At 52.7% G+C, this 12304-nt stretch overlaps 2 protein-coding genes across 3 annotated transcripts; both read right to left on the bottom strand.

Annotated features, from left to right (window-relative positions):
• Positions 1 to 749: 749 nt before the first annotated feature.
• On the bottom strand, positions 750 to 4644 carry Pbx2 (PBX homeobox 2). Its single transcript, XM_047558301.1, has 9 exons — positions 4424 to 4644; positions 3473 to 3546; positions 3029 to 3276; positions 2737 to 2927; positions 2425 to 2560; positions 2176 to 2329; positions 1710 to 1798; positions 1527 to 1613; positions 750 to 1396 (listed from the first exon to the last, which is right to left on the bottom strand). Exons 1-9 carry the CDS (start codon positions 4642 to 4644, stop codon positions 1304 to 1306), a joined length of 1293 nt encoding a protein of 430 aa, XP_047414257.1. The 3' UTR covers positions 750 to 1303.
• Positions 4645 to 5476: 832 nt separating this feature from the next.
• On the bottom strand, positions 5477 to 7378 carry Gpsm3 (G protein signaling modulator 3). Of its 2 annotated transcripts, none has more exons than XM_047559677.1 (4): positions 7147 to 7378; positions 6827 to 6926; positions 6433 to 6572; positions 5477 to 6211 (listed from the first exon to the last, which is right to left on the bottom strand). In XM_047559677.1, exons 1-4 carry the CDS (start codon positions 7360 to 7362, stop codon positions 6074 to 6076), a joined length of 594 nt encoding a protein of 197 aa, XP_047415633.1. In that variant the 5' UTR covers positions 7363 to 7378; the 3' UTR covers positions 5477 to 6073. The 2 variants fall into 2 exon arrangements, with proteins under 2 accessions (XP_047415633.1, XP_047415632.1); XM_047559676.1 differs by having other exon boundaries at positions 6433 to 6632; positions 7147 to 7347.
• Between the last annotated feature and the right edge of the window lie 4926 nt (positions 7379 to 12304).

The raw sequence follows: 12304 nt of genomic DNA, 5'->3' as shown, positions 1-12304 counted from the left end.
CCCACTTCTCCCTACCCCTTTGATTTTGATGAGAAACAAAAGATACCTCATTTTGGGGGAAACAGGGAAATACATATATAAGCACCCAACCCATATTTAACATATTTGGCAAGAACCCCCTCCCTATTCTTTCTCCTCCAATCAGCAAATAGTAGCTTAAAAAAAAAAAAAAAAGATGTCTCACATGGGGAAGGTGGCAACTTCGACTACTCCAGCTGTTGGGTCTAGCCTTGCCCAAAGAGGAAGGCTTGTGGGAAGGGGATTGGATATAGGGGGCCAGGAAGGCAAGCCCCTTTTTGCCTCTGTGCCAAATGCAACAGAAACTGCCTGCACAAGCAAAGAACACCTAAGTGATTTTAGAGAAAAGGGCTTGGTGTTCTGTAAGAGTCACTTTCTAATGGGCAGGCATGGAGCCAGGTGGGCTTCTTCACTGGTTTTGTTTGTTCCCCTGTCTCTTATCAAGACCCCTTTGGCTATCACCTCTAATATGGGAAAGCAAGAAATTATATTTAAAAAGGTATGTTTATTTTAAAAAACAAAACAGAACTACTTCCCCATACTGAAAAATTAGCTACCACCACCACCACCAAAAAAAAAAAAAAAAAAAAGATGGATCCCAGGGTTTCTTTTCTTTCTTAAAAAAAAAAAAAAAGAAAAAAAAAGAAAAAATCAATCCCAAAGCCCAGTCAACAATTCCCTAAAGAAGCAGAAACTCCCTCCGAGGTAGATATCTGAGTCAGACACTCTCGTCCACCGAGCGATTCTATTGGTTTAAGATGAGCTGCATATGAGGTAATAAAGCCGTCTGGAGGGGCAGGGGGTGGGGATGCACAGGGGGCGTGGCCCATGTCATTTGTCCAGAAGTCGAGTCCCCATTTTTGGCATCTCTGGTTCGGGCAGGGCTGACGTCTCCAGATTCCAGAGCATATTAGTGGGGTGGGGAAGGGTAAGTGGGGGAGTACACAGAACAGAATAGTTGTATGTGGGTGTGTATGGGGGGAAGGGGGATGAGAAAAAGTGGTCTGAGAAATAGGTGTCTATTTTTCTGTGTAAGAGAAAAGGGGGAAGAAAAGACAAAAAAGGAAAAAAAGGAGACAGACCCCACTGTTCCCTAAGGGGCCCCATTCTCCCTGCCATATAGTCTGCACCCCCAGCACTGAGAGTCTAGTTGGGGAGGGTTGACCCCATTTGCCCTTCTCTTTCTTGTGCTTCTCCTGTTAGGGGTTTGTCCTCTGGATGCCTGCGTCCTCTTCAAGAGTCGCCTTATGAGAGCCCCCACCCCCAGTGATCCTGAGGGGCAAGATCAGTTGGAGGTGTCGGAGTGAACACTCCCTGGTCCCTCTGTGGGGGATGTCACTGAGGATGGGGTCACAGCCTCCTGCCAGCTGCCATTTGCCTGAAAAGGAAGAAAGACAGTAGGGGTAGGGTCTTGGAAAACTCTGTGGGTCAGGGTGGGCATCACTACTTGGAAAAAAGCCCTCCTATCATAGTGAGAGTGAGAGAGACTGGGTGGAGAATCTACTCACCCTCATTTCCCGAGGGCTGTACATCTGGCCTCCTCCAAGGTTATCCCCATAGCCCCCTGCCCCCATGGAGTGTCGGAGTGATTCCACCTGCAGGACGCAGAGGAAGGTGTAATAGTGAAAAGAATCCTCAGAGGGAAAGAGAGTTTGGGAAAATCCCACTCAAGAGGAAATAAGGCACCTGACCTGGGATGCAGAATAGGAATCTCCGTTGAGCCCGGGCATCCCCAGAAACATGTCTCCGGATCCTGAGAGATTGAAAGAACCGCCAGAGCCTTGGAGGAATAAAGAGGGAATTAGGGAAGAGTATAATGGAGTCTGTGATGGTAGACAGGAGATAAACACAACTCTCAGGTTCCAGAAAGCCCTCTAAACTAGCTCTGTAGGGACATATGTACAGTTGTACACAAATTATCCACAAAACAATATTCCAATACTCAGAATATTCTGATTCCAAAGTCTTTCCTGGCCACTCACTGGAAGAAAGGCAAAAGCAACTTCATTGGAATGGATTGTGTTCCCTGACATTACCACCCCATTTCAGCTTGGTCCCTCTCACCCCAAAAAATTATCTGATAGGATCATGCCTACATAGGAAGTAGGAACAAAAGCAGGAAGTGTGCAAAACAGCTAGGGTGGCAGTGAGCTCCACCTGCAGAGGAAGGGGGTGTTGGGGAGCTTGTGCGGCTGTGGCCCCCCTGGGTGACTGACACAGCGGTCTTGACAGCATAGATGTTTGCCTCCTCTTGGAATTTTCCAATATTTTTCTTATACCGAATTCGCTTGTTACCAAACCAGTTGGAGACCTGTGGGATGGTGGGCAAAGAGAGTCAGGTGGAAACCCTCATCGAGTAGGATCTGAGAACTTTTTACCCCTAAACTTCCCAAACGCCCACATTACCTGAGAGACGGTGATGCCGCACTTTTTGGCTAGTTCCTCCTTAGCCTCTTCACTAGGATACGGGTTACTCAGGTGGGAGTAGAAATACTCATTTAGGACTTCAGTAGCCTGTTTGCTGAAGTTACGGCGTTTCCGTCTACAAAGGATGGAGAAGAGTAGTGAGGATGTTGGCATCCTGGCAGCTGTGCTGCCTAACTCCAGGGGGCACCATTGCTGCGGAGTACCATGTTGTGCCACATGGTGGCCCAGGGTCTTGGAAAGGAATGGGAAAGAGCCTGGTGCTGGGGGCTGGTCTTAATCCTTGAACCCCACCTGGCATCCAGGAAGCGGGAACGCAGGATCATGACGGCCTCACAGGTACTCTGCTTGAGCTGCATCTGGATGGCACTGAACTTTCGATGGATGATGCTCACCATGCGCTCCATCTCCTTGGGAGCCACAGGCCGTGTGCGGCTCTGCTCCCTCAGCAGGTTCATGACATGGGTTGTGAACTCGTTACATGCCTGTAGTAGGAGGCAGGTGGGTTGGTGAGGAGAAGCCCTTTGGATTTGGGATTCCCTCCAAAGAGCCTCCTCCTCCACCCACCCTAGCTTCCTCTCCTCACCTGCTCATACTTCTCCAGCTCTGAGTGGTAGATGTGGCGAATCTGGGCAAGCTTGCTTCGATAGTCCGAGTGTTCAATGGAGTTGTCAGGGGACACGCCACCCCCAGAGGCCGCAGCAGCTGCAGCAGCTGCTGCTGAGCCTCCCCCCTTCTCAGGCCCAGCCACACCCTCTGCCAGAAGCATGTTGTCCAAACGCATCAGCTGTGGGTCCACCGGCTCCTCCTCTTGGGAGCTTCGAATGCTGAGGCCTAGCATGTAGGCAAGTGAACTTAGGGACCCTGAGACCCCTTACCCAATGCTCAGTCTTCCTGGTGCCTCCTGTAAACCCAAGTCTTCCCCAGCCTCTCTTAGCAACACCCTTTCCTCAGGGTTCCAAGTTGTCAAACTCTTAGCCCTATGGCTCTGTCCCCAGAGTTGAGGAATCAAGAGGGAGACCCCACATACCGGTTTTCTCCTTGATTTCACACAGGACACTAAAGAGAGCAGGCTTCATTCTGTGGCAGTTTAGGGCGTGTTTCCTTGGGAAGAATGGGAGTGGGGAAAGAAAAGTTGAAGAGTTACAGAAACAGCAGGGGAACCACAGCAATGTGAGAGGGCAAGGAGGAAGAAGAGGAAATCTGCAGAGGGAGAAAGTGGGAGTTTGGGGGATGGTTCTTGGGTAGTAATCAGCTCCTGAACACCAGGAAGCTACTCAGCTTAGAAGCAGTAGGCAAAAGCCACCATGAGGGGGGCTGGGGACTTTGGGAGATGGTCAAGAAAAGGTGTGGAGGAGGGATTTGGGGGTAACTGGAGAAATGAGAGTGACTACGTAGATTTCAGAAGAGAGATGGATGCTAAAGGGGGGAAGGATCAAAATTTGAGGTGGCAGAGAGGGGCTGGGGGTACCCTGGTAAGGGAGGAGTTCAGTATAAGGTATTTGGAAAGGTCCTGGGGTTAAGGGAGGGAGAAGGGTAGGTGAGGAACCCTGGACGCAGGGGCCATGGGTTGGGGAGGAGTGCTAGGACTCTGGGGATAGGTGTGGAGGTCCCAGATCTGTAAAGAATGGAGCAGGCTAAGTAGAGAGTTAGGGGACTAAGACAGCATGGTCCAAGAACAAAGTCTGGGAGCCTAAAGGGGGCTCCGGAGATGAGGCTGTTCCAAAGAAGTGTGGGGGGTCAGGAAAAGGTTAGGAAGGGGAGACCACCTGGGGTTCCCTCTGGAGGCTTCAGGGCCTGGGGTGAAGGGAGGTTTTGAAAGGGATCACTTTGCTCTGGGCTCCCAGGTTAAGGGGGAGAAGAGAGCTGTAGGATCCTGAGAGGACCCTGGAGTTGGGGCGGGGGGGACGCCTTCCAGAAGACTCAGCTTGTGAATGGGGTCTTGTGGGTCTGTGTAGGGTCCCGGGGTGGGGGCACTCACTTGGCCTGGGCCTCGTCCAGGCTCTGGTCGGTGATGGTCATTATCTGCTGCAGAATGTCCCCGATGTCTTGCTTCCCTCGGCCTCCCGGGACCCCCCCGCTACCCCCACCGGGGTCTCCGCCACCGGGAGGCTCGCCAGGGCCCCCAGGCTCCCCACCCACCAATCCCAGGCCCCCCCGGCCCCCGCCTGGAGGGGGCGGCCCCAGCAGCCGCTCGTCCATAGCTGGGGGGGGGCCCTGAGGCCCCCTCCCTGCTCCGCCCCTCCCCCCGCCTGGTTACTTCCCCCCCAAACTCGCTGGGGCCGCTGCTCCCTCCGCCCCAACCCCCGCCCGTCTCCCCCCTCCCAGCTCCCCCGGGGGTTCACCCCGGCACAGAAGGGAGACCTGGGGTACCGGCTGGGCCCCCCACAGGAGACCCCGGCCCCCGGCGGCGGAGAAAATGGAGCCGGAGAGAGAGAGGAGGCCCAAGCGGGGGTGTGTGAGAGCGAGAGGGAGGAGGGAGGAGGGAGAAGGGGGGAGCGAGGGAGGGAAGCTGGGGGAGGGGAGCCCGGGAGGAAGAGGAGGGGAGAAGAGAGGAGGAACAGGGAGGAGCCGGGGGCGGAGAGAGAGAGACACAGAAACAGAGGAACTGAGACCGAGTGGAGGAGGGGAGAGGGAGGAGGGGACGAGGGGAGGAGACTGGCACGTCGGGGGCACTAAGGGAAGGCCCCGGGCTGCACTTCCGTGGCCGGGGAGGGGGGCGTGCTGGGGGCTGGGGTGTCCGTTCTGAGTCGACTCTAGGTGATACCGACTCTGGCCACTGGAATGCCTGGGTTCACAGGCAGCTCAGTTCATATTTCTTGTTCTAATGACTCCCCTCCCTGTTCTACTTAATTAAAACCAGGAGAGGGGGGCTGGGGGAGATAATTAGGGAGGTCTCCAGCCGCTGCTTAATGAGCCAGTAATTAACCAGCTAGGGAGGGGAGCTGGCCTCTGGCCAGACTAGGGAAAGAGGCCGCCTCTGGCCTCACCTTCCTACTCTCCACCCCCTCACCCCCCAAACACCAGTCTTCAGTCCAGAGGGGAATTACATTTATTCATACAACCAAAACATCGAACAGACCCAGCAGCAGTGGGGAGCGGAGGGTGGGCAGTCTAAAGGTCCGTTCACAGCCGCTAGGGCCCCTCTGTCTTGAGTGCTAGATGGTGCCCAAGGCAGGGGTGGGAAAATACTCTTGATCTCTCTTTGCTGTGCCCACCCTCCTTTTCTTCCTACTGAGAAGGAGGATAGAGCTGTCTCTCAAGTGATAACCTTTGAGAAACTTGCCTTTTCTTGGGAGGGAAAGGCCTGAGCCCTCACACCCTTCCTAGTAGCTAGACAGCTCAGGACAGGGACTCGCAGTCACTGCCTGAGATGGGTGACTGGGATCCTCTTTCTGCCTCAAGTTCCAGCATACTTGAGGAAATTCAATGACCATCCTACCTTGCCTATTCCCAGGGTTTGATGACTTCCACCCCCTCCAGTTCCCAGAGAAGGTGCTGAGAGTGGTGATCACTGTAATTTCTCCTGGGTCTTCCAGTCTGGTACCCCTGGCAGGCAGGGTTGAGAGCTGTATTGGCTGCCCAGCTTTGAGCCCCAAGAGGGAGGAGGGGCTGGTTGGCGACTCAAGTCTCAGCAGGTGTGTGTTGGGGGTCGGGATCTTTGCTCCTCCATTCGGCCCCCTCCCTGAACTCTCAGCAGCAACTCCAGGAGCTCTTGCCCCCCTGGTGGGAGGGGTGGTTCTGATCGCTGGGCTTCCATGCGCTGACACTGGAGGAGTGGAGGGATAGAGCATTGTTAAGGACTGGGAGTGGGTACCCTTGAAAGGAGCCAGGGCTGGCTTGGGGGTGGGGGACAGATCGGAAGCCTGTGATGGGGATGGGGAGGGACTAGGTGCTGGGTATGGGGCAGATGCCTAGGGACAAAGAGGAGTAGATCCAAAGAAAACAGAGGCCAAGAGACCAGGAGTTGCCTTCTGGGGGGTGTCTCACCTGGTGACTGAGGATGGTGCTATAGAGCTGCTCTCTGTCCTCAAGGGGCCGGGGTGGGGCTGGAGTTAGGCTTGAGGGATTCTGGGGGGCTCGGAAGGTGGCCCTCTGCTCCTCTAGGCGGCGGGACTGGGCCTCAGCCACTAGGTCCAAAAGGAGTTCAGTCTGCAGGGAAAGCAGGGAGGCCGAACGGGGCCCCAAGGCTGGGGAGAGGAGGGAGGAGGGCTCAGAAACACAGAGAAGTTGGTGGACTGGAATTGTGGGGGATGGTGACAGGGTGAGGTGACTAGGGACTTTGGATTATAGCCATGGGGGTGTGATAGGGAATCTGGAGAGGTGGGGATGGGGTCAGGATGTGGGCACTAGGGTCAGGGGTTCCCTGAGCACGTCCGGGTACCTGTGTGGCGGGTTCCAGGAGGAGGGGATGGGGGAGCAGATCGCCAAGGCCGAATGGTGGAGTTCAGAGGGGGCCAGCCCAACTCATCTTCAGGGGATCCCTGATGCCAAGAGACGGACATTCCAGTCAAGCCCGAGTGGATGGTGGGGATGGGGTGCGCAGAGGGATAGGTCAGTGGCCCATTTCCTGTATTTGTGTTCATGCCTTAGGGTGCCCAAGTCTTTCCAAGTCCTTTGGGTCCACCGTCACTAGGTCTTTACTCTGGGCCCTTGCATTTCCCTTCTCGACCAGTCAGCCCCCCCACCTAGTGCCCAGCTCACCTGCTCACCATCTTCTTCCTGGGGTCTCTCAGCCTCCATCCCCTTTCGGGGAGAAACCGATGGGGGAGGGGTGGCTGGGATTCGGGAGGAGGGCCGGAACCTTGAGTTCCTGAGGGGAGTGGGGGCTGGAAGGGGTGGGGGTGAGCTGGGGGATGGATGGCTGGGCACTGAGCAGGAAGCTGGGTTCCTGGTCAGCCCCCCCATGGCCCCGCCCATCCCTGTCAACTTCCTCCATTCTCTTTTCCCACCCAGTTTGTTTGACCTCTCTCCCCAGGGGAGCAAGAGACTGGGAACAAATCCTTCAGCTGCAGAAGTGGAGAGCCCTCTGGGGGGGAAGGACTTTGACCTTATCATCTCCAGAGAATCAGTAGCCCCCCAACCCCCAACTTAGCTCCCTTCACCCACCCCACTCTTTCTGACAACACAGGAACTAGCTATACAGGAAGTGTGGTTTCACTCTTCAGGATCCCCCTCCCCCAAACCATGTCCTTTTCCTCCCTAAAACAGACCTAGGATTTGGCCTGTCCCATCTCCCTTCAGATTTATTGGAATTAGAAGGAGCATGGTTCCAGTGGGAAGCAGAGCACTTGAAGGGACTCAATTGAACCAATCTGGCTCCATCTTAGGGATGAGCCTCCATCTTAGTCGGGCCCCCAACCCCCAAAGAACAAACAGTTATAGGAAAAACTGCAAGATGTTCTCTAGAGAACAAAACAGCCCACTCCCAGGCAATCACAGTGCAAGAGGGAAGTCCCTATGAGCGCAGAAGTTCCTGTTCAGAGATCTTGCTCACCCCCTGGCCAATCCCCAAAGAGGTCAGGTACACCACACATACCCTTACCCAATCCCGAAGCACCAGGGCATGAAACACCCACCCTCCCACCCCCGTTTGCAGTCCCCAACTCCCTGCTTGTGGTTTCATCCTATTAAAAAAAAAACCCTTGTAACGATCGGGCCGTTCCTCCTCTACCCGCTGCCTTGGTGTGTTGGATGACGGCCTTGACTCGAGTCTGTTAAATGGTCCTTTTGTGTTTGCATCGGACTCTGGCTCCCTGGTGGTCTTTGGGGGACTCGTCGACCTGGTCATAACATTTGGGGGCTCGTCCGGGATCCCCCTTGACCCCACGGACTCTAGCCCGTAGGATCCTTGACCAGTTGGTGAGTGTTTTATGTGTATTCCTTTACTTTCATTTCCAGGGGCACCCATCTGCGATCTATCTGTAATCTGTGTGACTGTAAATGGTTAGAGCAGACATGCTGGACAACGGTGGTCACAGGAGACTGGAAGACATTCCAGTCCCCAACAGTGAGGACAGAGGGCCTCACATCTGTTTGATTGAGGGTGGTGATACTGCCATTTACCGGTGACGAGTTCTGCTCCCTCTAATGTTGAAGTTTGAACACTAGAGAAGCACGCCAAGGCAAGCATATTAAGCAGGTTTTATTTAAAGGTAATAATACAGACTTCTCCCGGGTGGGAGAAGGGGGCCATGGCTGATGTTCTAAAGTTCCAAGAAGTGAGTGCACCCTACATCTTTTATAGGTTAGTCTCTTTTGTTCTCCAGTTCACTCCCCTCTTATCTCTCCTTCCTGCCTAGTGACTAGGCCTGGTTTTACAGGTGAGATGTAAAAAGTGAGAGAGAAGCAGATGGGGCTGAGGGAAGGCCAAAGTGATTCAGCCAGGCAAGGACCCAGGGGGCATTAATTAGCAGCTCCTTGCAGTCCTTGATAAGGGCAGGTAAATTTGGTAATCAATGAGCTCCGGAGATCCTTAACATTCCATTCTCCCAGGGGCAGTCTCCAACTTCCAGAGGCAGATGGCTTTCATGGCCTCCATTTCCTCGATTTGACCGATCCCCTATTTCTACACTAACTGCCTGTCCCCAATTCTGGCTTCAAAGGCGAGCCACAACTTTGGTCTTTTCTGTCATACAGCGGGTTGCTCTCATGTGGCAACCCCAAGCCGTCATTTTGGTTTTCATTCATTCTTATATCTAAGAGAGGCAAGCTTGCCACCTGTGTTCTGAGTGTCATCTGTTGTCTCTGGTTGTTAGTATCTGTGTGTGTGACCCTGACAGACATTATGGGACAGCCAGCCTCTTCTCCGTTGGACTTGATAATATCTCATTATAAGGATGTGGAAACCAGAGCACATAACCTTTCTCTTGTGGTTAAAAAGTTAAAAAGTCTAAACTCATTACTTTTTGCAGGACAGAATGGCCAACTTTTAATGTCAGGTGGCCTCCAGAAGGCACCTTGGACCTGACCATCGTCAAGGCCACTGAAGACATCATTTTAAAACCTCGCACGGGTCATCCGAACCAAGTGCCTTACATCGTGGTTTGGAGGGACCTCACTGAAAACCCTCCTCCCTGGCTTAAACCTTTCTTACCTCAACAGGTTAGGGTCTGGTGGTCACCAAGACAGACCCCTCTGCCAGAACCCCTTCCACTCCTAAGCCTGAAGTTTTCCAAGGAGGCACTCCAGAGGAAGACATCTTCCCCACCTCCCCCTTATGCTCCTAGATGATTACTGCCCCCACCAGCAGCCTCCTCGCCCCCCCTTTCCCAGTTCCACCAACCAGTACGGGGGGAGGGGGCAGCCCTCCGGACCTGCAGTCGTCAGGGAGAAACTCCCGAGACGGGGCCTACACAATCCTCCCCCTCCAGGCAGCAGGACCACCCGACCAAGATGGTAACCAACCACACCACTATTGGCCCTTTGCCACTAGTGATCTTTACAATTGGAAGACTCAAAATGTGCCGTTTTCTGAAGACCCCAGGCAGTTGACTAACCTCTTTGAAACTGTCCCTTTCACCCACCAGCCCACCTGGGACGATTATCAGCAACTCTTACAGGTCCTTTTCACTACAGAAGAAAGAGACCACATCCAAATGGAGGCCCGGAAACTAGTCCGGGGACCTACTGGAGAGCCAACTATCAATCAGGATCTCATCAATGCGGCTTTCCCCTTGACCTGCCCAAACTGGGATTATAATACAGCGGAAGGTAAGGAGAGCCTCCTGGTGTATCAATGGACTCTGTTGGCGGGTCTCAAGGTGGCCGCACGTCGGCCCACCAATTTGAGTGAGGTTTATGATATAAAGCAGGGACCTGAAGAAAGCCTAGCCGCCTTTCTAGAAAGATTGCAGGAAGCCTTTAGGAGATATACTCATTTTGATCCAGATTCACCGGATAGTGCAGTACAGTAACTTTAGCTTTCATTAATCAGTCAGCTCCAGACATTAAAAAGAAGCTGCAGAAATTAGAACGTTTGGGATAAAAGTGTATAAGGGATCTAGTTGTAGTGGCAGAAAAAGTTTTTAATGGAAGGGACAGTGTAGAGGAAAAAGAAATCAAAAAGGAGCGGCGGAGGAATCAACACTTCGCCAGCATCCTGCTAGCTGTAACTGCAGAGCCAGATGAACGCCGGCGGCGGCTACGACACCTGGCGGCCAAGGAAGGAGACGACAAGCAAATTAAAGGTAACAAAGAAAGACCCCAGTTGGGGAAGACATTCCAAAGTAAAAATCAAGGACAGCCAACAGAAAATCAATAACATCGTCTCCAACTGTAAGGGATACCAGCTTACTAATGTGGTGGCAAATCCAAAAAACTCCGGAGCACGGATCAGAGGCAGGAAACCTGGGGCTTACTGGGAAGTAGATTTCACTGAGGTAAAACCTGGCAGATATGGTTATAAGTATTTACTAGTGTTTATAGATACCTCTTCAGGATGGACTGAAGCGTTCCCCACCAAGCACGAGATCGCACAGGTGGTTTCCAAAAAGCTTCTAGAAGATATCTTACCCAGATATGGTTTTCCCACTATGATAGGGTCAGATAACTGACCAGCATTCATATCATAGGTGAGTCAGAACTCAGCCAAGTTCCTGGGATGTGATTGGAAACTGCATTGTGCCTATAGACCCCAGAGTTCAGGAGAGGTAGAAAGGATGAACAGAACTCTAAAAGAGACCTTAACTAAATTGACCATAGAGACCGGCGCAAACTGGGTGGCTCTCCTCCCCTTTGCTTTATATAGGGTAAGAAACTCCCTGTACCAGATGGGATTGACCCTTATGAAATCATGTTTGGGATACCACCTCCCATTATTCCCAACTTGCAGTCAAATCTAATTGCAGAAATAGATGACCGAGATGTTCTGGACACCATGCGAAGGGTTGAATGGATACACAAAGAAATTTGGCCTAAACTCAGGGAACTCTATGAGTCTAGCAATATTCCTGAACCCCATAGATTTTGCCCAGGCGATTGGGTCTACATCAAGAGACACCAACAAGGATCCCTGGAACCCAGGTGGAAGGGACTCTACGTCATCCTGCTTGTCACATCCACTGCCATCAAAGAGGATGGAATAGCCACCTGGATCCACTATACCCACGCCAGTGTTGCGAACCCCTTCACACTCAAGGAAAACCACAAAGGTGAAAAATGGACAGTATCCAGAAACCCCAAGAATCCCCTCAAGCTGTGCTTAAAACGCTCCAGGCAGTGACCCTTTGCTTCCTAACTATAAGTACTGTGCTGATTCGAGGAAACCCCCACTTTTCTTGAAACCAAACCTGGATGATCATCAATGCGGACACCGGCAAAGTAGCCAATGTCACCTCCTTAAACTCAGTCCCCCAAGGAACTTGGTTCCCTGACCTCCATGTGGACTTATGTGACCTTGTGGGGGAAGCATGGGACCCCTCAGACCAGGAACCCTTCCCGGGGTATGGATGTAAAACCCCCGGGGGTCATAGCAATGCCAGAAGCCTAGGGTTCTATGTCTGCCCCGCTCACTCGAGAGACAGAAAACAAATTGCCAAGTGCGGAGGTCCTGAAAGTGCCTACTGTAAAGCATGGGGTGGATCACATGGACTCCCACTATCATCGGAGACCTAATCTCAGTGGAAAGGGGTGGAAACATGCAAGAAGTGGGACGGGGTTATTGCACTCAGGGCAGTAAAAGGGTAAATTGTGGGCCATGCTATAACAAAGACCAACCAGAATATTCAACCTTCCCATTAGCTACCCCAGGGGGACGCTGCAACCCATTAGTCATAAAGTTTACCTCTGAGGGAAAGAAAGCAAATTGGGAGGCTGGAAAGACCTGGGGACTGAGACTTTACCGTGGCGGGTACGATCCTGG

Source organism: Sciurus carolinensis, chromosome 7, assembly GCF_902686445.1.
Source record: "Sciurus carolinensis chromosome 7, mSciCar1.2, whole genome shotgun sequence".
In the NCBI taxonomy this organism is placed as follows: domain Eukaryota; kingdom Metazoa; phylum Chordata; class Mammalia; order Rodentia; family Sciuridae; genus Sciurus; species Sciurus carolinensis.
This window is presented reverse-complemented; position numbering and strand designations above follow the sequence as displayed.

Coding starts and splice junctions, on each gene's coding strand:
- Gpsm3 (XM_047559677.1), bottom strand. CDS start 7,362: ATGGGCGGGGCCATGGGGGGGCTGACCAGGAACCCAGCTTCCTGCTCA. Junction 6,927..7,146: donor AGGAAGAAGATGGTGAGCAG/GTGAGCTGGGCA, acceptor TCTTGGCATCAG/GGATCCCCTGAAGATGAGTT. Junction 6,212..6,432: donor GCACCATCCTCAGTCACCAG/GTGAGACACCCC, acceptor CCACTCCTCCAG/TGTCAGCGCATGGAAGCCCA.
- Pbx2 (XM_047558301.1), bottom strand. CDS start 4,644: ATGGACGAGCGGCTGCTGGGGCCGCCCCCTCCAGGCGGGGGCCGGGGG. Junction 3,547..4,423: donor CTGGACGAGGCCCAGGCCAA/GTGAGTGCCCCC, acceptor ATTCTTCCCAAG/GAAACACGCCCTAAACTGCC. Junction 1,397..1,526: donor ACAGCCCTCGGGAAATGAGG/GTGAGTAGATTC, acceptor CTTCCTTTTCAG/GCAAATGGCAGCTGGCAGGA.